We start from the raw sequence: 27,994 nt of genomic DNA on the forward strand, positions 1-27,994 counted from the left end.
CATCTGTGTGTAGATTGTTTGTATGCACATCAATTTTTGATTGCTTTGAGTGATAACCAAGGAGTCGCTGGATCATATTGCAGAGTATGTTTAGTTTTGTAAGACACTGTTAAACTATCTTCCAAACTGTACCACTTCACATTCGTTCCAGTAATGAATGAGAATTCCTGTTGCAGTTTGTGTTACCAGTATACTGGAGTTTGGCAAATCTAATAGGTGTGTGGTAGTATCTTGTCCCTGATGACATGATGCGGAACATGGTTTCATATGCTTATTTATCATCTGTATCTTCTTTGGTGAGATATTAAGGTGTTTGGTCTATTTTAAAATCAGTTTTTATTATTGTTAGTTTTGTATATTTTGGAGAACAGCCCTTTATCATATGTGTCTTACAGATAATTTTTCCTAGTGTATGATTTATCTTTCTCTTAATTGACTAGATAGCATTTTTATTACAGCATGAACTGTGGTTGGGTTGTATACACATAGGAATTTAGACTTTGGGGAAGAAGTGAAAAGGATTCATAGTTAAGAATTCTGAAGGGTAAGGTGGAACTAACCAGTCAAAGAGAAATAAGAAAAGGCATTTCTAGCACTGTATTGAAGAACGTTTGCTGAAAGACCTCTTAGAGGAAAAGAGAATGTGACTAGTTTGGAAAACTGTAGTTTTGACTCAGATGTTGTTGTAGTGGTGGTAAAGTAAACTGAACAATTTTGTTTGGGGTATTTTTTTAGGTCAGTACTGCTGAATATGAGGCGGTCAGCAGCACCAAGTCAGTTGCAGGAGAATCCCTTCAAAAAACCGAAGTTTATACCACCAGGAAGAAGTAATCCAGGCCTGAAGGAAGACAGTATGAAACAGAGTGCAGATATAAAAGTATTTGAGGTAAAAAAAAAAAAAAGTAGTTATCAGTTCTTATTGTCTGTAGGAATTTTCAATATCTGATAACCTTCCAAAACTTTAGAATAGTGATTAGTTTTTTATAAAGGGATGTTGCACAACTTGGTATATAAAACAAACTTTTGTAACAGTAAAAATACTTCTGTGAAGGAAGAGGTGAGGATTCTTGTAAAAATAAATTATTCTAATCAGTGTTCTTTTATTTTTATTTTTATTTTATTTTTGTTTTGTATTTTTTTTTCTGGCTTTTGATACTGTTCCATTTATCCATGTGTCTATTTTTATGCCAATGCCATATTTTAAAAAAATTATTGCTGCATTAAAGTAAAATTGAAAGTAACATGGTACTTCCTTTTTCTCTTATTCCTCAGGATTGCTTTTGCTATGTGAGGACTTTTATGATTTCATGTAAATTTTAATAGTTTTATTTCAATTTCTTTGAAGAAAATTGTTGGTGTTATGATTTGCATTGTGTTAAATTTATATATTACTTTTGGTAGAGTAGTTATTTTGACCATATTGATTCTTCTCATCTCAGAGCATGGAATGTCTTTCCATCTCCTTATGTTATGAGCCAAACTTTTAATAACATCTTTTATTTTTCATTGTGTAGGTCCTTTACTGTTGTCGTTAATTTTTAAGTATTTAGTTTTTTTGAGTAAATTATGAATGGATTTATTTTCTTGTTCATTGTATATAAAAATGCAACACTTTCAAAGTTGCTTTTGTAACCTGCCACCTTGCTGATTCATTTTTTTATAGCTTTTTGTGGTCTTTAGGGTTTTCTGTATATCATGTTGTATGTAAATATTGATAGTTTTACTTCTTAATTTCCAAACTGAATTTCTTTTATTTCTGTTGTTGTCTGATTGCCCAAGTTAAAACCTCTAATGCTGAATTAAACAGAAGTGGTAACATTGGACATCTTGTTTCGTTCTTGATCATAAAGGGAGAGCTTTCAGTTTTTTATCATTAAATATTGTATTCATTGTATTATATTCTGTTTCATTTGTTTCTGCCCTTATTTTTATTTCTGCTTTCCTTTTACTAACTTTAGGTCTTGTTTATTATTTTTGATATTGCTTCAGGTAAAATATTAAGTTGTTTATTTGGAATTTTCTTTTTTTAAAGATTTATCTTTATTCATGCATGCATACAGAACTGGGGTGTGGGCCAGCGGTCTTGGGATAAGAGGATTCACTAGAGACAGAGTGGGGAGCAGAACAGGTGGACCCACTGAAGTATACTGCTGAGGGGAGAAGAGAGGAGGCAGGAGAGGTATGCTGTGCTATGTGGGTCACCTCTCTAGCGAGGGATGGAACTTGTGCTAAAGTGGCTGTGGCTGGCTTCCTATTGCTGTGCTTTTAACCTGTTGCACCACCGGGGAGGGCCCCATCTTTAAAAAAAATTTTCTAGGCCCTCCCTGGTGGCGCAGCAGGTTAAAGCACAGCACTGAGAATTTAAAGCCGCTGCCGCATGAGTTCGATTCCTGCCTACCCCGGAGGTGACCACATGGTGTGGCAGACCTCTCCTGACCCACCCGCTGCTCCCCTCAGCAGTGTACTTCGTCGATCTGCTTGTTCTGTTCCCCACTCTGTCTCTGGTGACGCCTCTCACCGCCCCTGAGCCTCTGGCCTATACCCCAGTTCTGTATGCACAAATAAATAAATCTTTAAAAAAAAAAAAAATAAAAAAAAAAAATTTTCTAAGCCTCCCTCTTTTTCTTCTTTTGTGACCACCATGCTATGGATACTATTTCTCTTTAAGTTATCCCAAAGGGTTCTTGCACTATTTTCATTTTTGTAATCAATTTTTTTCTCTTTATTATTCCATTTTTGTCTTCTTCAGCATTGTGCTTTTGAATTCATTATTACACTTCATTGCTTGTATTTGTTGTTGAGGCCCTCAATTATATTTTTTAATTTGATTTAGTATTTTTTAAATTTCTTATCTCTAATTGTATCTGTCATTTTTAAAATTGTTACCTGAATAATGTTTCAGGCATATTCAACGCTTTTTGGGTTGAGGCTCCTCTCAGGATTATTTTTTCTCCAGTGTTTGTAGTATGTTCTTTTGTCTCTTTGCTTTTTGCTTTTGTTGATTGTAATAGGACAAACTTTTTGACTTTTACCTTCGCATCTATTGAGTTGATAGATAACAGATAGGGCTAAAGAGTAATAGGTAGAATGGAAACTGGTTGGTTGGGTATTGAAGGGTCACCTCTAGTAACCATTAAGTTTCCAGGCTTCTGGAGTTGTATGATGGGTACCTGCAGTGGTTACCTCCTTTAAGCCAGCTTTTGTATCTAAATGTTTCTTGTGTCAGCTTCCATTCTAGGCCATGCTTGAGCACTGGATACAGTTTTGGGCATGGCTTATAGTTGATAAGGGGTCATAAGCCAGGTGGGTGTTGTTTTCTTGTCTTTTCTGTACAGAGCCTTATTCCAGGGCATTTGCTCCTATTAACAGGAGTTTTAACTCTGGGTAATGAAAGTGCTGTCTCAGTGTTAGCCCTGGAAGATGGGTAATAGGTGTTTTGAATATTCCAGCCACAGGTTGAGGAGATATAGGTGACCCAGCCATCTTCTCCATGCTGGTCGGGGCTCTAGCTGTTCCACAATATATTGGGAGCTTCAGGCTCAAGCCAGTAATTATCATTCTGCAACTCTGCTCCTATAGTTCTCTAATAGTGCACCCTGTCTTCTGCATGTGTACCCCTTCCAGCATTTTTAGATACAGAGAAAGCATGTGCATATATAGCGGTATGAAAATGTACCTCCAAAATGATATATTAATAGTTAAGTAAATGAGTCAAATTTGAGGGAGGAAAACAAATAGAAACTGGTGGCTACATTTTAAAGATTTATTTATTTATGCATATAGAACTGCTGGGGTACAGGCCAGAGGTGCATGGGCAGTGAGAGGATTCACCAGAGACAAAGTGGGGAGCAGAACAGGCTGACTAACAAAGTACAATGCAGAGGGGAGCAGCAGGCAGGTCATGAAAGGTCTGCCTTGCCATGTGGGTCACCTCCTAGGCAGGGATCGAACTCATGCTGAAGTGGCTTCTTAGTGCTGTTCTTTAACCCGCTGCGCCAACTGGGAGGGCCCTGGTGGCTGTATTTTAAATTAGGAATCTATTTTGTGCAACTATGGGAAATTAGATTTAATTTCCGGATAAAATGCGTATCTTGTTCTTTTAGGTTGCTTCAAGTAAGAATACATTTCTCCAGTCACAAAATGATCCTGGAATAATAAGTAGTAGCAAAATTAATCTTGGGAATAGTTACAGTGGAAAATACTGTTTTGAAGCATCTTCATTGGCAATAGTGGACCCATCTCGTACAGGTAGGACTGTTATTTATTGATCTGATTTATTTACACTTTGCCAATTGTATTTATAATATTTAAATTAACTTTGATAATTGAAGTTGTAGATTTTTTTGCTGTCATAATTTATCTTTCGTAATTGTATTAATAATAGCATAATTTAAATCTTGTACTTATAATAGGTGTGTATCTTATTGGGGCAGGGTTGTGGAGTGATAATTACTGGCTTGAGTCTCAAGCTCCCACTACATTGTGGTACAGCTAGAGCCCCAACCATATTTGTCCATAACATGGATGTTATTTGTTAGATTTAAGAAATATGGTCTTTTCTACAAGTACCAGTATAAATTTAAAGATTTGATTAAAAAAACATGTTGACTAAAATATGTCTCAATGATAGTCAGGCAACGAGTTTTTTAGGTAATCAGAGTGAGGATTCAACCAAAGAAAAAGTCTGACAGATTTTATTCTGAAAACTGTTCTAACAATAACAAATTTGAGTTCAGTTTATATGCCATGTATAGAAGAAGAAAAGAAATGATGAGTCATTGATTGTAAAAATGTAATTATTCTTGACAGGGAATTTCTGGTTTTCAATCTTTTGGTTCCCTGTTAACTTAAAGAAATGTTGGTTATTTGTATGCTGAGGAGGGCAAAGGTCAATGTTTTAATCTTTCTTCTGACTTCTGAAGAATGCGTTGTGGAAAAACTCATACCATTGGCAGCAACATCAATGGAGATGGAAGGGATTATGCTCAGTGAAATAAGCCAGAAAGGGAAGAAAAATCCATAAGAATACTAACTAAAAAACCCCAAAAGTAGCAGGCAACTATAAATCAGAGACATTCTACAAGGGAGAGGGAGGTTGAGGGGTCAAAACAGGAGGGAAGAGCACAAGGGACTGTGAAGATGGTTCACAGATGAATTGGTGGTGGCAATTTTATGGGGAATACACCTGAGAGAAAGCATACAAACATACATACACAAAAATGAAAATGATGTAAAATACATAAGTATTAAAAAATAATATGTTGTGGAGACATGAGGCTAGGTTAAAAGTTAAAAGTTTAGTTGGTTCCCTGGTTATCAGTGGTGGGTGAAATGTTGGTTTACCCCTAGGCATCAGATTCTTATATGACTTCATAGAACAGTTTATTTTGACTTTAAAAGAGAGGACTTTGCTGTCCTGCCTGCTAGGGTAACTGGCATGGGGTGGGTTAATTACTCAAATTGGAAAGGTGAACTTAAAATGAGTTAATTTGTTAAATTCGTTATTATAGTCTCTGGGATAACTTCAAGTCTGTTAAAATTGAATTATAAAGGTATAATACTACAGAAAGCCAAACATTTAGCCAATGCTCCTTTCCCCCACTGTTGAACTGAGTTAAAGTGGTGATTTTTTTTCCCACTCACCCCACCCCGCCCCCGACACGTTGCTTTCTGCAGTGTATCTGTTCTCCCTTTCCTCTCTCTCTTCCTTCCTCCCGCCTTCCTCCCCTCTTTCTTTCCTTCCATCTTTGTTAGGTGAATATTCTGTTTTTCTCAGACTTTATTCTACTGTCAAATCTGTGGTAGTTAGTAATTCATTATACCTTTTCCTTTTTATTATGGTAACTGGTCTCTTCAGAGAATATATTTGGACTATATAAAGTAATACACTGTGTTATTAGTTTGTAACTTAATTTTTAATTGTTTTCCACTATATTTTCTCACTCTTTTTATTAAAAACATGAGAAGGGATTTATGAGTTAGAATAAGTTGAAGGAGTTAATTTACTGTACCAGCAATCTCTAGATTGGGGAATTTGTACAACCTCCTGATTTCCTTTTTCCTCTCATTCTGAGAAGTTAAATGGGAAAAAGAACATTGTGAGAAACAGTTTTCTTTCTATGGTGGATTGTTACAGTGGAATGTTGTCTATAGACAAGTATGGAGATGAAAGACCTATTAGTACACACTCACTTTTTGATGTGTTTTAAATCCTAGATCTAATCTGCTTTAAAGTGAGATGCAAGCCTATGTAGTCCAGTTAATTGTTATTTTCCTCCACCTTTTTATTTTGAAATTATATCCTATATATAGGAAGCTGAAAGAATAATCCAGTTATCATCCTAAATTTAACAGTTGTTAGCATTTTGCCTCTTTATTATCTGCTGCTCTGTGTGTGGGTGTTTACGTGCACACATGTGTGTACCCACACGCTCACTTATGTGGGGAAATGCCTTTTTTTAAATTTTCTGGAAGTAAGTTGAAGGTATTATGCCACTTCACCTCTAAATAGTTTGGCACGCATTTTTAAAAATAAGTGCTTTTTCTGCCATAACCCGCAGTGTAATTACCGCATCAAACAAGAATAGTAACTCAATGTTTAATAACAAGTTTATCAATAATACCATTATTGTTGAAGCTAGCTTGTTTGGTTTCTTTCTAAAATGAAAGTGCTCTCATGAGTACATTTTGCTCCATTGACCGTCACTGTGCATTTTGAATCTCTTCATAACCCTACACGCTTGCAGATCAAGAATAGTTTTTGTTTGAAAACGAAGGTGTAGGTCTACCACTAATGACAGCCCATGACTTAGGGACTATTCCTCTTTTGAGGGTTTTGATAGAAGGGCCCATTTTTGTCTTTTTTTTTTGGTCTATTGCTGTATCTATTGCTGTATCCTTCATTTGGGTTTGCAAAAACTAATGCCTAGGAGTGGGGGAAATGTCATGGGTTGAATTCTTCCCTTAAAAACATATTCAATTCCTGAATCCTGGTATCTGTGAATATGACCTTATTTGGAAGTAGGATCTTTGTAGATAATCAGAGATGTGTGCATACTGGATTAGGATGTTCTTTAAATTCTGTGGCTGGTGTGGTTATGAGGAAAGAGACATGAAAGTACAGAGTTATGATAATGGCTATATGAATGCTGAAACAGAAATTGAAGTAATATAGTTGCGGCAGGCTAAAGAGCACCAAAGATTGTTGGCAGCCACTACAAACTAGACACATAAGGAAGGATTTTCCCAGAGCCTTCAGAGAGAGAGAATGGCCCTCTTAACACCTTGATTTGAACTTTTGGTCTCCATAATAATTAAAAAAATTCTATTGTTGTAAGCCATATAATTTGTGATACTTGGTTACAGTAATCCTTGGACACTAATAGAGGGAATACCAGAATTCCCTATAGTCAGAGCTCTTTCTTTAGAAAGAGAAATAAATACTTTTTGTTCTTTCCTACCTTTTTGTTCATTTTGATGAACTTTTAGATAAAATTATTAATTTTTCTTCAAACAGTTCAACCAAACTATCTTGTATTGTTTTATCTATTTACCTGATTCTCTTTCACTACACTGTAACAAACACAGGTACTTTCTCCTCTATCTAATTCTGGAACATTTTCAACATGCCACAAGTTCATGAATTTATGTATGTATTTGGTAATGAATTGATGACATTTCTTTGTAATCTTGGAAACCTTTTGAGATAAAATATTATCTAAATATTGAGAGAGTAGTATATCTTATTTTACAGAATTTATTTAAGTCTTAAAAAGAGTACTTACAATTAAAAAAATTTAAACCAGTAGATATTTGCTATGTTAGTGTTGTAGTTCATTGGCAGTTAATTTGCTTAATTGAACACCTTTCATTTAAGAGATAATATCTTTTCCCATAATTTTCTAACAAAATTTCCATAATTCAAAGATTTTTTGCCACTTAAAATTGAGTTTGTGTGCAAGAAATGAAGCCATTTTACAACTAACCAAAGTTGCAAGGTCAGATCTTATTACAAGTTATTTAAAAATATTTCTGTACATTTAATTCTGAGTTGAGGTGACTAAACATTAATTTTTGTTTGACTCTTAAGAGGAAATTTATCATTAAATTGTAACTGAACTCAATGTTTTTGTCACTTGGTGGGTATCTGGATCAAATAAAAGATACTACCAAGGTGGGATACACAAAGGGCACATTATTTTCTTATGACAAGAAAACAGCAAACTAGCATTTTCAGAAAAACTGTCTCAAAGAAGAGACAGTTATATGTGATTACTAACTTATCTAGGTTTTACTTATGATTAAGAAGCTTTTGTAATAAGGTGACTTATGTCTGGTGACCTGGGCAGGTCACCTGGGCCAACAGGGGAGTTTCTTAGTTCTTCTTACCATGTGCACACAAAATGACATAGACTCTTAATGTTGTCCACTTTGTTATCTTAAAACTTTGTTTTTTCAATAAGCAGCTTATTCCTGTTTTTCTGCTATTACATTACATTTGGGTTTCATCATGAAATTTGTGATATGCCTTATTCCTGTTTTTTTTTTTCTGTTTCAATAAAAATACTAGCTTTCATATCTCTACTTGATTTTTGTCACTTGTATACTTTTTAAATATGAAAAGCTTGCACATTTTTTAGGTAGAAATTAATTATAATTAAAATAAGAAGTACCTCAGATTAATAAGTTACAGTTTACATAAACTGTTACTGTAATTTTTCTGCATAAGAATAATAAATTCATTACACTGTTACATCAGTAAATAGGGAACAAATTATTCAAATTGAATCCATTTGTTAGGATGTCAAGATGCAATTATGTGTAATATTAGAAAAATGATACAGGGCAAGTTAAAGAAGACTTTACTCAAGACTGTTACAATAGGGGAGAGCGATTGAAGTACATTCCCAGTACAATAGGGGTTTATGATCAACTTAAGCCTGAAGGAGTCAGTGGATGAAAAAAATTTCGGAGAGGAACTTGACTAGGTATCAAGGTTGGGGGATTCTTGATAAACTGGTTTAGCAGGATTCTTTCTAATTTGAGCTTGGCAGGCCTCAAAAGCCAAGACTTAGTTGAGAAGAGAGTTCAGAGGAGTCTATGTAAAATTTGCTCAAAGAAGTTTTGTCTGTAATAATGTCTTTTGGAGTTTAGAGTCCTTGGGTTCACTCTGGGAAAGATTTCACCAGAGCACCCCCTTTCAGTGGCACACGGCGAGATTCTCGAGACAGAGACTCAGTTATATTCAAAGAGAAAGTTTATTAGAGACGAGAGGAAAAGACACTTGCATAGGGGCAAGTGGGCAGGAAGAGCTGCCTCGAAAGGGACAGGTTTGCAGAGAGAGGTCTGCATGGTTATAGGCAGGCGGTTTTAGGAGAGCAGCCTCAACTGAGAGAGGTCAGTGCATAGAAGTCCCGGCATGGTACAGGTCTCGGGCAGGCAGGAAACTGCTGCCCTGCAGAGGGAGAGAGCTGGTGAAAGAAGCACCTGCATAGGCATAGGTGAGCAGTGGAGCTCTGTCCCGTGCTGGTGGAGAGACTGCCCTGATATAGGCAGCTTCTCTTTGGGAGGGGCTCACTCCTTGTGAGCCTAGGTTTGTTGGCTTTGAATAGAACCTGAGAGGACTGGAGGTTCCCTAGTGAGCTTCATCTCCATCTCCATTTCCTTATCTTTACCTGGGCACCAGTCATCCGGGCATTGGTGCCTGAGGATCTTGATTTTATGGGTGTGTCAGCTGCACTAGCCCCTTCTACGTGTTCCCTTTGTGTGATTCAGTCTTGTTATGCCTCCCCCTGCATTCCTTCCTCCATCAGTAAGATTAGAAGCAATAGTATCCATATGCAGTGCAAGGATTAAGTAAAATGTAATCCTACCAAAACAATAAAGTTGTATTGAACTGAAAACTACTGCTTCAGCTTAAAAATTTTAGGTTTAGGGCCCTCCCTGGGGGCACAGCGGGTTAAAGCACAGCACTAAGAAACTAAAGCCACTTCAGCATGAGTTCAATCCCCAGCCCTGGAGGTGATCTACATGGCACAACAGCCCTCTCCTGACCTGCTAGCTGTTCCCATCAGTAGTGTACTTAGTCAGTCTGCAGGTTCTGCTCCCCACTCTGTCTCTGGTGAATCCTCTCACCACCCCTGCACCTTTCTGGCTTGTACCCCAGTTCTGTATGCATAAATAAATAAATCATAAAAAAATTTTTTTAGGTTTAAGTTAATTAAAATTCAATAAAATTTAAAATTCAATTCTGTAATCCCATTAACCACATTGTAAATGCTCAATAGTTAAAGAAAAAAAATGCTTAATAGTTAAATGAGGCACCTGACTACTGTATTGGATGTGGAGTTCTAGACTTTTCTGGACTTAATTTTCATACATATGTATCACCTACATTTTGCATATATACATAAGAGTCTACCTATAGAAATTTTAACTTGAGTGTTTTCCTGGTAAGTATAACAGGATTATAAGTTGATATGTTATTGTTTTACTTGTTCTTTTGTTTACTATGTGTTTGGGAACTTATTCTATGTCATTGTACAGAAATCTACCTGTTATTTTAATGCTGTCTAGCGTAGATCATAGTATTGATATATTTCTATTCATTATAACTTCTCCTCAAATGGTACACTTTTAGATTGATTGCCTTCCAAATAAACCAATACTATCTCATTATGTAGAATGGTGAGATAGGAGAATTACTGCTTTTTGTATGTATTTGAGTACATTTCTAGGGTAAATGCTGAGAAGTAAAATTACTGCAATTTTAAAAAGGTTTTGTGGTGTAAAATATTAATAGATACTCCCACATCACCACCTAAAATGCCATATTACCTCACTCTGGGAAAGATTTCACCAGAGCACCCCCTTTCAGTGGCACACGGCGAGATTCTCGAGACAGAGACTCAGTTATATTCAAAGAGAAAGTTTATTAGAGACGAGAGGAAAAGACACTTGCATAGGTGCAAGTGGGCAGGAAGAGCTGCCTCGAAAGGGACAGGTTTGCAGAGAGAGGTCTGCATGGTTATAGGCAGGCGGTTTTAGGAGAGCAGCCTCAACTGAGAGAGGTCAGTAAGGTAGATGAAGGGGTGCCCTGGAGTCCCCAAATCTACCTACTCTAAATGGGTTGTGCCATCCACCACTTAAAGACAAAACATACTCTAGTATATGTAAGCCCTTCAATGGAAAGGAACTTAAAAACAATTAGTGTGCAATGGAGAGAGAAAGAGAAAGAATAGTTTCCATATCAAGCACCCAAAAGTTACCTATCCCCATGTGGGCAAATAACCAGCCAAATAGTGTTGGCCAAAGCAGGACCGTTGAGGAACAAAGTCTTGCTACAAGCCTAAGATAACTTCTGGTAGAGAATCGTAGAAAAGGGGCAGAAGGGGCCAGGCAGATCTGGAAGGAAAGGAGCAATATCAAAACTAAGTCAAGGTAATTGTTCCCCATGGGTCTCTCACCCACCTCTCTTTCAAGTGTCTCTTTCCAGGATCCTCAAGTCACTGGTTAAAAGCCCACGGCTATGAAGCAAGCTCAGCTTCTTCACATGTCTTTTTGCCCTATATGCCCTCTCCATGCCCTCTTCTTGAGTTCCTTTCTTCTTTCTTTCAGTCTTTTCTTGCTTTTTTCCCTGATCAGCTCCATCCCTTTTTAGGGTGGGAACCTGGAACCTCCCCTTTCCTTGGGAACTATTCTAATATGCTTCAACCATACTCTAGTACTCTTGATCCTGCATCCTGCACCTATGCACTCTTGACATTTCAAATCTTTAAGAATTTTGCCAGTATTAGGAACAAAAATAATTTCTGGTACACATTATCTTGATTAATCAGATTGAACAGCTTTTCATTAATATTTTATTTCTTAACACAATAACTATTTCTTTGAAAGGCCAAACTGACGCCATGACAGGCTTCAGAATGCTTCTAAACCAGCCATGCCCAAGTTTTGGTTATCAACAAGGCACCAAGACCGAGTTTAACTGTAAATGCCCTAATCTTGCTCATTCCATTAGCAACAGCCAGTTAGCAAATAGGCAAGTAGCTAGTACATATCAGGAAAGCACCAGATGTCCTAAGGTATGTGGGCTGAGTAGCGAAGGTCACTTCTTACATGTATAGACCATCCTGGTTAAGATAAGATAACCTTGTTCAGTGCCAACAATCAGTGTACTGCTGAGCTAAAACTCCCCTCTTCTGTAATAAAAACCCTGCCTTTCCTGAGCTCTGGGCTCTCAACTTTGGCTGCTGGGTCATGCATGTTGGGAGCCCAGGCTCAAACTTGCAATGAAGACTCTTGTGTGCTTTGCATCGAAATTGGCTCCTTGGGGGTCTTTGGGAAACTTGAAATCGGGCACATCTTCACCAAATAACAGTATTACCTAAAGACAGTATATACTGTGTTTTTGCTTTCCTTGTTCTTTTTAACTATAGAAAAGCTATAATAATTTTGATTACCTTATGGTCAGGTTGTTAGGGGTCAATTTTAATTAACATCTTTATGAACACAGTCATTTGCATTACTATTTTCTACAATTTACTGAACTGCTCAAAGACAGTGAAAAACTAAGATAAAGAATGATTGATGGACTCCCTAGTATGGTAAGCCACACCAACACCTAACTGACATTCTGTTGAACATCCAACAATTTTTCACTTTTTTCTTGACAGATAACACATTTAAAATTCTAGCACATTGTCCTGCTCATACGGGAGTTCAGTAAAATAAATTTCCACACTGAAGAATGTAAAACAAGGCAATTAGAAATTTATATTTTTCCCTTTTTTAAAGAATTGTAGTTCTTTGGTGACATATGTGTGTGTGTGTGTATACATATATACACACATACATGAATAAATAAAACGTTTTTGTTTTGGGGGCTTGCAAAGTACCTGAGAGCATTTTTTGATGGGTGTTCAGTAACTGTTTCATTGAAATGAACTGTTTGTGTTCTAATTCATTTTCCCTATCTAGGGAAATACCAGAAGAAAAATTGGTTTATTTGACTTAGTTATTAATTTTTAGACAAGGATTAGAAAATATATATTTATTTTAAATACAGAGAATGGCTTCAGAAGGCTAGACTGTTTCCTCTCATAGTCCAAATTGCATGATATAGTGTAAAAAAAATTCCTATTTTATATTCATGGAAAATGCAATTTGGTTGTATTCAGTCTTAAGACATGATTATGCTGTTTCTCACTGTGAATGGTGATTTTTATGAACAATAAAACCAGACTAGCATTTTCACATACATTATAGCCAGAATAATCCATTGCTTTAAAACCAATTTTTGGGCCACTTTTTGGATTTGGTATTTAATAAACATTTATTTTTAAATAACTGAAAAAATACGCAGTGGTTACTGTAGACTGTAAAATGGAGAAGCTTAGCTTTACTGTGGTGTCTGAATCAGGGTGTAACCTAACTAGCTAGAGGATATGCAATTCCTGATTGACAGCAGGACCAGCATTATGCAGATTTTTTAAGGGAACTGCAGCTCAGAAACCGTGATTAAGAGGCTCTGTTAGGAATCACCACATTCACCACTCAAATCTTTAGTTTTTCATTTTCCTGCCTACTGGATTTGTAAACAAATAGCACAAAACAGTTCCTCTTTTGTTTTTATTAAAGTACTGCAGTGCAGTTTCAGTCTATCAGCTAGGCATACATGTGTGGAAATTTGATATTCTCAATAAATTAGCTAATTTTTAAATGGCTTTCATGCTTATCTCTAGACCTTTGTATATTAAATTCTATCTCGAGCTGTTCTCTTTATACACAAGTGTTTTACTTGTGCCTTCCTGTCTTCTTCAGTGAAGCTTTATGTAGGTCAGGCTTGGCTTAAGCAGATTTCCTGAACCTGCGTCAGCTTAAGCTGGAGGAATTTTAATAAACCCTCCCCTGTAGGCGTGGGCCTAAATGAGGCTAGCCTAGTTAAGCCTGATCTTTTTCTGTTTGTGAAAAGAGCTGAGCAGAGCTGAAGGCTGCTTGGTGGTTTCAGAAACTGCCTACTTAATTTGAAAGAACAATGGTAGGAAAGGCTAGATCATCCAATTTTACCTTATCTGAGAAGCTTGATTTGCTAAAGCTTGTGAAGCCATATGTTAAAATTCTCGAAGAACACACTAATAAACATTCAGTTATAGTGGAAAAGAATAGATGTTGGGATATCATAGCAGTTAACTATAATGCAATTGGAGTAGACCGTCCTCCTCGAACAGCGCAGGGCCTACGCACCCTTTACAAAAGGCTCAAAGAATATGCCAAACAGGAGCTATTGCAGCAAAAAGAGACCCAATCAGATTTTAAAAGCAATATTTCTGAGCCAACCAAGAAAGTTATGGAGATGATTCCCCAGATTTCCAGTTTTTGCCTGGTAAGAGACAGAAACCACATACAAAGGTAAGCTTTATTTTGTTTTGTTCTGGAAAATTATGGCGCCTCCTATCTATTGGGCTCTGGCTTAGTTGTGATAGATGCATAGCAAGCATCCCCACAACGGGAGCAATGAATAGTGTCTTTGTTTTGCATTCTTAAAAAAGAAAAGTGAGGCTAAAAGGAAATTTTCTGCTGCATTTGATTTAAGCCACTTTTTATTGTCTTCTCTCTCCACTATAATTGCTAAAAAGTACAGGTTAGCGATGAAATTTGTGACCTCACCTCATAAAACTTTTTAAGCTTTAAAATTAAATTATTTAATTAGCTTTGAGAGATACTTTTATCTTATTTTCTCTAAGACCACATTTCAGTGGACTTTTCAATTTTATATATAAAGTTAACAGTTTTAGGAGAAAGACATCTTGCCATTGAATATTCATTGAGCTAAAAAACTAAAGCCAGTAATTAAATTTACTAATGTCATGACTGTCTGTTAAAACAGTTAATTATTTTTCTAACATATTCAAAGTTAAAAAGATAAATACAAGGTAAAGAGTTAATGCTGGTTAAGAGTTCACAGTATTTAATAAAATTAGAAGTTTTTCTTGTCATTCATTAATGGTCTAGTTTCATTTAGAAATTGGATCATACAGAAAAACTGTTTTGCAAGGACATTAAATTATGATTTTTAGGACACCAATAAGAGTAACTGGGTTGTTACAGAGTTAGAAACAGACTTTTGGTTAATTTTGTGCTTTATGTAACTACTTGCCTGGGATTCTTCAAATTTTAACCCCTGACAAAAGAGAAAAGTGGCATCAACATGCTTCAGAACCATTTTGGGTATTTTTTTTTTATTTTGGGTATTTTAAACAAATAATAAATTTTGTTAATTGAAGGACTTTTCTAACAAAACTTTACAAGGTTCTTATTGCTAGAAGAGTCATTATATAAGCAAGATTATTGCTTACCTGTAAAATCCCTTTGAAGTAAGGAGAGAAATTGGAAAAACCTTTGCAGCCACACATATTTGTTATTTTAGTAATTTACTAAGATAATTTTTTTGCACCCAGCTTTTTACCAGAGACTGCTTATTTCTAGTTGATAATGTAGTAAAATCATTCACCTTGGGAACTTAGTATATGGATACACAGTGGGGTTACTGCATAAAATAGACAAATGTTTAAATCCTAATAAGCTGGATGTCCAGAAACTCCACAGGAAGACTTTTATACTGTGTTACTCATTAAAAAAAAATTTTCCCCTCAAACAACAGAGAAATGTGGCCTTCACATTTCTATTATGAAACTTTTGGGTAGAATAGGCTTTCATAATTGGAAAACCACAGGTGTTAACTGTAGTTTTTAGTTATTTGCATATTTTAAAAGTACAGTGAGTAGAGAAGACAAATAGTATATAATATATAGTCATCTATTTACATTTGACACCCCTAACACCTTACAATCGCTTTGGGACACCAGCATTTCTGTGATAAAATGAGTTAATCTTATCACATATTTTTCTCTACCTAATGTTAGAACAATAGATTTTAGAGGGAAGAATATTAGAAATAAGTCACTGAAATGCTTAATAAATTAGTGTGTCTATACTGCCATTTTATCTAGTGATTTCATTTTATATATGTGTCTAATGTGCTTATACTTACTTGATTTACATCACCTTGAATCTTAGTCATCCTAGAAGTTAATGGTTCTGTGATTGTAAGTATGCTTTCATGTAAATAGGTGATTTAATTCACCAAACTATTCTTAACAAGGAAAAAAATCACTTAATGTACTTAAAAATATATGCCTATATAAGCATACCCCATTTTATAAGGTACCCCATTTTATAAGGGTACCCCAAATCCATTGATTTGTCTTTATTTTTACTCTCTAATATGAGATTATATTCTGCATTTCTATAAACTATTTGATCCTCACAGTTCATAAATTTTAGAAGTCTCTCTAAGGCATTTTTTTTTACTTTGTTATACTTATATTATTTCAACTAAAATGGAATGGGATATTCTATATGTAAGCATATTTTAGATATATATAGGCATATAGTGTCTAATGATGAATCTTATATTCTGATATATATTTATAAACATACACATTAATCTGGAATAGTAATAATGTGGGTTTTTTAAAATTTAATTTTCATCTGTAGTTTGAGAGATATTAATAAAAGCAAATCTTACTAATTTGAGTTACGTTTATAACAAAAAAAGCCAAGAATAAAAATTAAGGAATTTAATCTACAAACGTATTTTTTCATAATATCCTATGTATTATTTATCTCATTTGTATCCTTTCGCCAAATCTGCTATTTTTAGCAATTTCATGCGTTAGTAAGTGACATATGGGAAGTTTAAATTTCCCCCCTTATGTTAAACTTGTTCCAGATTTTAATCATCCATATAGAATGGTATTCTTAACTGTTTCTTGTCATTTGTAAAATATCCTCTAAATAATGTAAAGTATAGCATTTTTCCATTGTCTTTCCCTTCTACAACTTATTTATCAGATAGAAGCAAAAATGTAAAAAACAAACCTCAAGAAATAAGATTATACTTATTAAGTTTCCTGTTATACATGAAATTATGAAATTATATTTTAACATGGTAGAATTGTAAGGTATTACACTGCATTTATGTCAACAAATATTGTTATGTTAAGGTTTAAATCATGTAGTTGCTACTAATAGGACTGCATATCTTATGGAAATTACATGTAAATTTAATAAACTTTCAATATATCCACAAAATCACTGCATTAAAAAAATTTTATTTTTCACTCATTTGACATATCATGAGGACCTGCTAGGTTCCAAGTACATTATTATGTGAGGCATAATAAAATAAAGACAAGAATGAAAATGAAGGAATTTAATCTGTAATAGTTATAAACCTTTGCCCTTATGAAGTTTGTGGTGCAGTGGTCAAAACATTAACAGATCATCTTGAGTTATGTGGATTTACCTACACTTATTTTGGCAAACAGAAATAAGTGTGTAGAGTTCTCACATATGGCCTGCTTTTATCTTACTAGAAGTCATGATCTAAATACTTTTGAAGTATTTAGATCAGTTCAGGAGACTAAAAGCAGGAGGTTTGAGGCTGAGGTGTGGAAACAGCAAGGCCCAGAATGCATGACATGTCCCTTTTAAGAACCTGAAATTTACATGAATATTGCTGTCTCTAAATGTTTTTTCTTTTTTCTTCATCTCACTGACATTGTATAGTGTTTATATAATACCCTGTTCTTTCAAGAGCCCCATTTTAAAGTTAAGAATGGGAGAGAGAGCCCTCCCTGGTGGCTCAGCAGGTTAAATCACAGCACTTAAAGCTAAAGCCACTTCAGCACGATTTTGATTACCAACCCCTGAGGTGACCCACATGGTGAGGCAGACTCTCCTGACCCGCCCGCTGCTTCCCGCAGCAGTGCATTTTGTCAGTTGGCCTGTTCTGCTCCCCACTCTGTCTGGTGAATCCTCTCACTGCCCCTGTACCTCTGGCCTGTACCCCAGCTCTGTATTCATAAATAAATAAATCTTTAAAAAAAAATGGGAGAGAGCTATATTTTTATATTATTGAAATCTTAATTAAACATCATCACTTTTTGTTATCCAAGAGTTAAATTTTTTTGTTTCATAATTTTTATAGCTTTAAAGTATAATTTAATATATTACATATAAAATTATTCTATATAAGTACATGTACACATAAGCATCTGTCTTCATTTGATTCATGTTTTATAATGCTTTTTTGTGTGCTGTAGTGCAAACTTGGATGAGGAAGCACAGGCTGGTACCAGTTCACTACAGGTAATGTTGGAACACCATCCAGTTGCTATTACTGTGGAGGTGAAGCAAGAAGAAGATATTAAGCCACCTCCTCCATTGGTTTTAAATTCTCAACAGAATGATACTTTAGAGCAAAGAGAAGACCATGAATTAGTACATGTTATGGAAAGATCTTTGTCGCCATCGCTTTCCTCAGTTGATATGAGAATGACATCGTCTCCATCTTCTATCCCAAGGAGAGATGATTTTTTTCGGCACGAGAGTGGAGAACGCTTTAGGTCACAATTAGGGTATGATCCTCAGATTCTGCAAATGCTGAAAGAGGAGCATCAGATAATTTTAGAAAATCAAAAAAATTTTGGATTATATGTTCAGGAGAAGAGGGATGGATTGAAAAGAAGGCAGCAGCTAGAGGAAGAACTGCTAAAAGCAAAAATTGAAGTGGAAAAGCTAAAAGCTGTTCGCTTACGGCATGATCTATCTGAGTATAATAGTCTCTAGGATTTTTTGTTTTCTTCAGTCTTACAATTTGAAAATTTAAATTTTGAAATTATATTATTTTTATTCAGGAATATCCTGAACCAAAATACATATTCTTAACATATATTGTTAATATCTATTATGAAAAAGATTTGACATGACTTCTAGTTATTTAATTTTCTTTTGGGATATATTAAGACAGATTTGATTGGCATGGTTATATGCTATTTTTGTCTTCTCCCTTTTTCCTAAAGTTTTATTGTTATCCTTTCAAAAAGTGTTTTATTTTGATCATAAAAATTAGCATACATAGATAGAAACCAAATATATACATATTTTTTCAAATTTCTTATTCAAGATTTTTAATTAGAGCTATGAAAGCTATAATTCAAGGTTTTTGAGTCATTCAAATTTAGAAGCAACATTTGCCTAGTAACAGAAACTTGTTGATATGACATTGATTTTTATGTTTTCAATATTTGAAGGAGCTAAGTCCTAGGATATTAGAGATAGAAGGTATTTGGAGAACACATTCTCACCTCTCCACTTTATAGATAATAAAACTGAGTTGCAGGGAGAACTTAAGTGACTTGACGCAACAAAATGATTTATGGCAGAGCAAGGACTAGCCTTCAGTTTTTGTTTCTCAAACTTTTCTCCTGTTATTCTTTAGAAGTAAAAACCCACTAAAATCTTCTTATTTAAAAATTGGATCTATATATTTCGTTAAAATTGCTTTTAAAGATTGATAAGTTTATGAAATCTGGAAAGTTGTATGCATCATCCAATGTCTCTCTTTTTATCTATTAAAACAAGCTGTTCTTTTGGAGCTATTACGTTATGTTGATAGTAAGATTTCATATATCTTAGTTCACTTAAAATCTTACTCTGGAAACTGCTTTCATGGTAAAAACCACAGTAAAAATTCAAATGAGTAAGGTTAAAATTTTACTTAGAATAAAATTGGAAAAAAAATTGTGTTTATAATGTGTGATATCATCAGTAGTCATATATTTTGTTAAACTGATATGTTAGTATTTGTGGAAAAAATAAAACCTCAATTCCTGTTACACATATTTAAATTTATGATAAATTTTCAAAGTGTATTTTACTTAAAGATTTTAATTTTCTGCTGGAGCCCTTGTTGAATTTTTGAGCCAGATTTTAGAATGGGGTAGGTAGAATTTCAGCAATGTGGGAAGAAAGGATGTTTAAGGGTAAATAACTAGAAAAAAGGCATGGGGGAGAACCAATCAGAATGTGCAAGTATAAAAATAGCGCTAACTCAGGTGATTTAAATGTGTGTGGAGAGAACCAGTTAGGGCTGTAAGAACATGGATAACCCCTTGATTAAAGGGGTTGCTATTCTTCAGCTACTGCTTGAATAAGCCAGAAATCTGCATTTTTATTTGCTATTTTACATTTTTTAAATGGTTGTGAATAAGACAAAGTGTTCCAAAAAAATTACTACACAAATAAAACTTGTGAATGGAACTCATTTAGCCGTTGGGGCTTATGACCTCCAGAATAGAGTAATTGTTCAAGAGTAGACCCTGATCTCTAAAACTTCAGAACTTGTGATTCAGAAACTCTGGTGGGAAGAACCTAGAATCTGCCCTCCAGAGATTTAGCTGAAAGCTAAAATTTGAGAACCATTGGAGTCGAGTATTTTGAAACCTAACTTGTTGTCTAAACCATACTAGATTTAAAAAAAAAATTGTTGAAAAGAGGAGTTGAAGGGGTATAAATTTGGAATTTGGTTGATGCCAGATTATGGATTATATTAAATGCTTTTTTTGAGGAATGTGAATGTACAGTAAGAAACCATTAAAGGCTTTTGATTAGGGAGCTATGACTAAAGTCCTGAGTTAGTGTTATAATAATAGGATTTAGGGATAGTCAGAAGAAATGAAGAAACAAAAAATTTAGTCTATGGCAGTAGATATGAAATGGACACCTATTTTTAACTTGTTGATGACTTCATTTTGACTGAAATAAAAAGGCATTTTATATCTGCTAGAATTATTATAAAATGCCTTGAATATATAATGTTATACATCCTTTTGACAATTTCATCTTTTAGCTGTGCATGACTTTTCTTTGAATCTAAGAATCTTATGATTCTAACTTGGTTAATGTTTTTATAATATAATTTTAGTAAATTCATCTTTATAGTACTATGTTTATTATTGAAATTATTATGCTTATTATACAGTACTATGCTTATTTGAAATTAATGAAACAAATTACAATATGAAATTAAATCATACTGTAATCTCACTGTTACTACTTAGAATTGAAGATGATTATTTAATTTGAATGTTGATTTGGTGCTGCTAAATCTGAGTTCTGTGTTCAAAATAGTATAACAGACTTTTTTTGTGATAAGATCTAAAATCAATGTGGAAGGTAAACACATATATAGAATTGCCCTGAAAATTCTTTTGCTGCCAATACAATAGTGTCATATTTTTCCCAGCATTGATAAAGATAGTTGTTTCTTTGGTTCTGTCAAGTGACATTTATTGGCATTAGGAACTGAGTAGGATAAAAAAAAAACAAACCTTACTTTTCTGTATTTGTAAACAGAATTGTACTCATTGGGGTAAACTAGAGCAGCAATTTTCCTGAGTTAGTCTTGTTTGGTTTTAATTTGCTCTGTCATATAGTCACCCATGTAACAGTAATTAGCATAATAAAGTTTATGAGAATTCCTATTTAAAGGAAACTTTACTTATTTGACCACTTTTTGAAGGATGTTTATTATTATTATCAAGGAAATTTTGAGCTAATGCTTTTTTAGGGGCCAGTTAATTAGACTTTTGAGTCTTTCGACTTAACAACCTATATTAGCAATTTTTATGAGGACAGATTTCACTAAAGGGAAATTATAGGAGCAAATTTTGCTAGTACTAATGGAATACAGCCAAATTTCCGCATACCCTATATAGGATAGAAAACTATGGGACTATGAGATTTATCCATAAACTGTAATGCTGGGAGAACAGGGCATGATGATTTTATATTTTAAATGTAGATTTGATTCTGTGAAATACTTTGTTTGAAATTACAGTAAGTCAAAAGATTATATCATCTAGTATGTTAGTAATTTAGATAGTGGATAGGTTCTTCCAATTTTACCCATATGCACTCAAATGAATACATTTACTTTTATAGCTTCTAATTTTTTAAACTTAGTTTGATTTATGACATCCTGAAAGAATTAATGAAACCCTTTAATATCTAACAAATGCCAACAGATTTCTTAAAATATTCCAATGAAGCTTTTTGTGTATGTGTGTAGTAAGACATAAATTTGGTATTATTTCATTTTTGAAAGGTTCACTTTGCCCTCTTCTGTATTTATGTGAGAATGTTTAAAATATGAATTATTTTCCTGTGCCTTCTTTTAGAGTAATATTAATTTCTAAATAGACATTTTAAAATTTAGATTGTAGTAATTTGTGTTTAATGTACTATAGATAATGGTGGCTGGATGCTTTGTTAATATATATTCTTTTGAATACAAGGTAATAGTTGTACTGATTTGTGTACTCTGTGCACCATGAAACAAAGATTTAATTAGTACTACAGAGGCAAAATTTTTGATGAGGCATAACTGAAATTTATATAGGCTGTTTGTTGTAATAGGTATCAAATGTACTAATTATATATTTTTTCAAATGTTAACAAGACCTACAAATTCTCAAAATCAATTATTTGATGGTGAAATTGATTGTAAATATTTAAATTATTAGATGAAATATGGTTGTAATACTTAAAGGATAAATTCTTAATATGTAATCTAACTAAACATAAACATAGATGCTACATACTTTGATTTTGAGAGATTGGTTCAATATATTTTTATATATTAAATTGTTTCAAAACTGGTACCTATAATTTGAATTTATTTTTAGTTTTAAATTTTTGCTTTGTAAATAATGAAAGGAAATTAATTAAAAATACCTTTCAAGTTTGCTTAGACAGTTAAATTAGTAGATTTTTAGTAGATCTGTTGTACTTTAAAGGTGTGTGAATTTGTGTCTGTTAACAAAGACTAAAAAAACCCTTCAAACACAGGAGTTAAGAACTTTATTGTAATCATTCATATACCTATTACTTAATTTCTGCAGTATTTGCTTTCTACATATTTACCCATCTGTCCATCAATTCATTTTTTAAAAGAAAAATTCTAAAACATTGCAGCATTAGTTTGAACACCTAATCCCAAAATATTTCAGCATAAATATTATAAGCTAGAATTCAATACACATACATATTTTTTTGGTTTGCCCTTTTTAGATTGTGAAATGCACAAATTCAGTTGACAAATGACTACACCTTGTAGTTTAAAGCTCTTTCTAGATTGAAGGGCTTAAACCTCTATCAAGATTTAGATTTATCCTTACCCTAGACTATTCGCTTCTGCCTTAGTCCTAATCAAAGCTCTAGTGACTCCTCAGGCAATCTCTGTTCTAATTTAAAAATAGAAAAAAAAAAAAAACAACCAGGTAAATTCTATCCTATCCTAGTTTCACCTCATTGGAATAATATACTATGTACCTTTATTTCTGTTTTCTTTCATCCATCTTAATTTTCTTTTATACACATTCAGCCATCTTAGTAGTTTTTTGCTTTGTGTTACTGAAAGTATTTTTCCACTGTAACACAGTTTACTCACCCATTGTCTTTTGATTGACTTCTGGGCTTTTTGCAGATTTTGGTTGTGATGTATAAAGGTTTTATGAATAATCCTGTCAGATTTTGTTATGGACATAATATTAGGTTAGGGAAGATAAACATTTATCTATTTAAAAAACTGCCACACATTTTCTCAAAGTGATTGTGCCATTTTACACTTAATGGTGTATGGACTATTGTTTTCAATAAAGCTTTGCATGTTCAGTGATTGGAATGACAAAATTCATAAATAACTTTGATACTTAAATTCATTAAAGTGCTGGGCAGATTAGGTATCTGGTAATATAGTTTAACTTTTTTTTTAATTTTTAATACTGTATACATACTTTGACTTGAAGTTTAAAAAAATGTGATGGAATGTAAAATTTCTGCCATGCTTGTAAAGTATCACTTTGAAAATGATCTTTAATGCCAAGAAATATCTTCTAGGTTTATTTTACACATAATTGTACTTAGCTAACATTCAGTCTCTTACAGGTAAAACCATAGATGTCTACTAGTTTGAAGGAATTTGTTTATTAACATCTGTATATTTTTAGTGTAATAAAAACTGTTTCAATTTTAAATCTTATTGCCATTATATATTAATGTACATTAAAAGTTCTGATAATTTTAGAACTAAGAAATACAGCCTATGAGTATGCTTACATTCTTTGTTGAGTTTTAAGTACATGAGACATTTTAAATTATATTTCGTCTATTGAAAACAAGGTCTATTTAGAATTCTCAGAAGAAAAGAAAAAACACTTTTTAAAGACCTGAATTTAGGGAATATATAATTAAGCCACCAAGGCCTAAGTGACTATGCTAGGAGTCTGTCATTAAGATGATAATGTTCACTGTTAATATTAAGATGTCATTATCTCCCTCTTCCTCTTTTGTCCAGGCATGGTTGGTTTTAAGCACCCTTACCTTGTGAATCTTGCAGATAGGCATTGTAATCTCTTGTTTGTTGACCATTTTTGATTGACTTGGGAAATTAGGAAAAACCATTCAGTGGGAAATAGTTTAGAAATAAAGTTACAGTTAAAGTACAATTGCTTAAGGGTGGTCAGTTTGAGATGTAGAAAATTAGTATTTTATATTTTGTAGTCTAGATACAGACAGCTACAGTCCATATGTTTAATTCTTAATGATCTTAATTTACTTTTTGGAATTATTCAGCTTCCTTTTCCCCTCCCTGTGCCCTACATTTAAAATGTGTCTAAGTGTAAAAGGGACAAGGGAAAGATGATGGTATTTAACATTGATGAAGCACTTATTACATAGCATGTACTGTTGTGAGCAGCTTACATGTATTAATTTAATGCTCACAACAAATCTGTGAGGTAGGTAATTAGTATATTCATTTACAGAGTATAAACAAGCACAGGGGAATATGGGTAAGTAACTTGTTCAGGGTCACATATCCAATAAATGGTAGATTCAAAATTCAATCCTAGCCAGCCTTACTCTATAGTTCATGCTCATTCTCTTGCAAGAAAAAGATATTTCTGAGAGTCTTACAGTATTTCATTGTTAATTCTAAATAATTCCTGAATTCACAGAATTTAAACTGTATTTTGTTGTGATAACTTTTTTTGGGGTGGAGTAGGAGAAGGTCTTGGACATAAGTTACTATTTTAGGCCCTGAGAATATAATAAAATGCTTGGCTCTAGAACATTTTTCCTAGCCATTTTGAGGAGTATATTTCTATCCCCTGTTTATAACAATCCAGAAGAACTACATTTTCCATTTAGATAAACTAATAAACATTTTAAAAGGACAGAAAGTTGTCAGTCTTTTATTCAGTGACTACTACTGTTAGGAATAATGCAAAAAGAACATGAGTTGAAGTTGACTAAAATTTCACAGTTCAAAAACTGGTCAAAGCCTTCTGTATTTTCTGCAAATACTGAAAACTATCTGGCAATATTTAAGATGGGTGAACAAAAATATTCAACTTGTGACAACTACTAGTATATGACTAAAAATTTATGGAGAAATAGAATCTTGGTAATATTTAGGTAGATATGCAAACTTTGATTCAACAAAATTACATTTGGCAAAAATTATGTTTGTAAATGAACACATTGGTAAAAAGTACAATCAGTAAAACATGATACATGAAAACGTGACTATTAAGCTTTTGTTACTAAGTTTACTTGGAAAATAAGCCTGAAGATAACAGTTCATTAAAATGAAAATAAAATGGACGTTGATAGAGATAAATTCATATATAATTTCTAAAACTGCAGCCTGGGTGAAAGTTAATTCTGACTTAATTAAACAGTTTAGTAAACAATGTACTAAGAGTCAAAATGGCATGTTTTAGAAGTGTCCTTTCTTTCCCTTCTTCCTTTGTTCCCTCTGGTAACCACATTTTCCAGCACAGTCTGAGAATTAGTTTTGGTGTGCTTTGCTGGTATGTGTTCTTTGGTTATTTATATTACACAAATAAGGGAAACCATCTGGTATTTGTCTTTCATTTTCTGGCTTATTTCATTTAGTATAATTACATAAGATCCATCCATTTTGCCCCCAATAGCATTATTTTACCTTTTTAAATATATTAGCTGGCCCTCCCTGGTATCCAACAGGTTAAAACACAGCACTATAAAGTGGTCTGCAGCCACTGCAGCACAAGTTCGATCCACAGACAGGGAGGTGACCCATGTGGTGTCATAGACCTCTCCTTGCTCCTCCCCTCAGCAGTGTATTTCAGTAGATCAGCCTTTTCTGCTCCCCACTCTGTCTCTGGTGAATCTTCTCACCCCTGCACCTCTGGCCTGTACCCCAGTTCTCATATGCATAAATAAATAAATCTTTAAAAATGTTATTTCCGTACTGCTTGTCATTTATCTATACAACTTCTGATCTTCCTTTTAGTGTTTTATTGTCTCATTCTTGTTTACACTTCTGCTTCTGAATTCCTTTTTTCACTTTGTTCAAAGTTTAACATTTTCTTTGTGTGGAAAACCAGCATTTCTTGTAGGGAAATGTTAATGGAAAACTCCATTAACTTATTTATCTGGGAAAGCTTTTATTTCACCTTCATATTTGAATGATAGTTTTGCAGAGTAGAGTATTCTTGGCTGGCAGTTTTTGTCTTTTAGGATTGTGAACACTTCATTCTATTTTACTATAGACGGTAACTGCTGAGAAATTTGATGAAAGCCTGGTGGGGGGCTTTTTAATATATTTCTCTTTTTCCTCTAGCAATCTTTAATATTTTTGCTATGTTTTTAACTTGATAATTTAATAGTGTGTCTTGCTGAGTTCGTTTTGCATTTAGAAATTTGAGTATTTTTTTTCCTGCTTCTTGGACATACATATTTCTTTCCTTAGGCTCAAGTTCTCAACTATTATTCCTTTGAATGGGATATTTTTGCTTCTTTCACTCTTCACTTTCTGTAATACACTTCATCCTTATGTTTCCTCTTCATATGAGTCTACTATTTCTTGTAGAGTTTTTTAATTTTTCCTGAGTTTTATTTCTCTTCCATTCATGATTGGTACCTTTGGTTCTTTTATTTCTGAAGTTTTATCTTCTACCAAATGAATTATATTTAAAATATTTTCCATATTCATCCTCATTTTATTTGGGTCTCTTTGTGATCTTTGTCTTTAGTGTAGAACTTCTTTTTGTCCTGAGTCTCTTCTAAGATTCTGTGACTACCTTTTTTCACTTGACTTTCCAGAACCTCATTTAGCATTTAAAAATTCATATTCTAAAATCTTTGGTAGGTTCTCTATTCTTTGTTTTTTATGTGTATCTCTGAACTTATCCCCTGCTTTTTCATCTTCATATGTTCCCTGCTTCCTCGTTTAATGTGTTGTCTTATTTACTTTGGGGTGTTGTGTGTTTGGTTTTGTCTTCTTTGCGTACCTTTGAAAAGCTAAGAAGGAAAGGAAACTGGGTCTTTCCTGTGTCTTCAAAGCTCCAAAGCAAGCTCTAGCCAGTGCTACAGGGACCCTGTCTACCTTGCTTCCTTAATGCTCTTCTCTGTTGCATGTGGCATATTTCATTAAGTTTGAGTCACCTGGAAAAGGACACCTGGAGTGAACTGCAGGGGATGAACAGCCAGACACAGGTTATCTTGTACTGCTAATTAGGGGGTGCCGGGACTGGACTGTGGGGTCCATGAGGTCCCACAGTGGTTATTGCTACCAGGTGAGGTGTCTAAATTTCAAGGCCTCCAAGGATCCCTGATGTAGGTCTCATTGCAGGGTATAGGGTAGGCCTGCAGCCAAATTATAGACTTAGAGCAGGTTCTGGTGGTGGTGGTGTTAAAGGAAAGGGAGAGGAACACTTCTGAACCCCTAACTTGTAGTATGGCTACTAAGGATCTCTTTTTCCACTGGGAGCGAAGGTGCTATTTCACATCTGCCTGCAGCTCAGTTACCTTCCTGTTTGCACTATTTCTGAAAAGTCCATCGGACTCCAGTCTATAGGACAGGAGCTGGTCCCACCTTATCTGCAGACCTGGATTTCTGCTGTGGTCATGACACCCTTCCTGTCTTTACTCACAGCAAGTCACCAGCCTCAGAAAAATCTCCATGTGAAAGTACTTTGTGTCTGCTGATGAACCTCTAATTTTTTTAAAGATTTATTTATTTATGCACAAGGGATGGGTT

At 34.1% G+C, this 27,994-nt stretch overlaps 2 protein-coding genes across 3 annotated transcripts in view; both read left to right on the forward strand.

Annotated features, from left to right (window-relative positions):
* The first annotated feature begins 751 nt into the window (after positions 1–751).
* RAD54B (RAD54 homolog B (S. cerevisiae)) overlaps positions 752–27,994 on the forward strand; it is a 54,573-nt gene continuing 27,330 nt past the window's right edge. The window contains exons 1-2 of one of the 2 annotated variants that reach the window (XM_004679725.2): positions 752–886; positions 4,104–4,248. In XM_004679725.2, the coding sequence (XP_004679782.1) occupies positions 752–886; positions 4,104–4,248 (280 nt within the window). Of the gene's footprint in view, positions 887–4,103; positions 4,249–13,952; positions 14,410–27,994 lie in introns of those variants that run through there. The other variant, XM_004679726.1, reaches the window with a different exon arrangement.
* FSBP (fibrinogen silencer binding protein) lies at positions 14,001–18,864 on the forward strand. Its single transcript, XM_004679727.1, has 2 exons — positions 14,001–14,409; positions 18,168–18,864. The coding sequence occupies exons 1-2, from the start codon at positions 14,036–14,038 to the stop codon at positions 18,691–18,693; spliced, it is 900 nt and encodes a 299-aa protein (XP_004679784.1). The 5' UTR covers positions 14,001–14,035; the 3' UTR covers positions 18,694–18,864.

This window comes from Condylura cristata, unplaced genomic scaffold (genome assembly GCF_000260355.1).
Source record: "Condylura cristata isolate star-nosed mole 26May11 unplaced genomic scaffold, ConCri1.0 scaffold00009, whole genome shotgun sequence".
Lineage (NCBI taxonomy): Eukaryota > Metazoa > Chordata > Mammalia > Eulipotyphla > Talpidae > Condylura > Condylura cristata.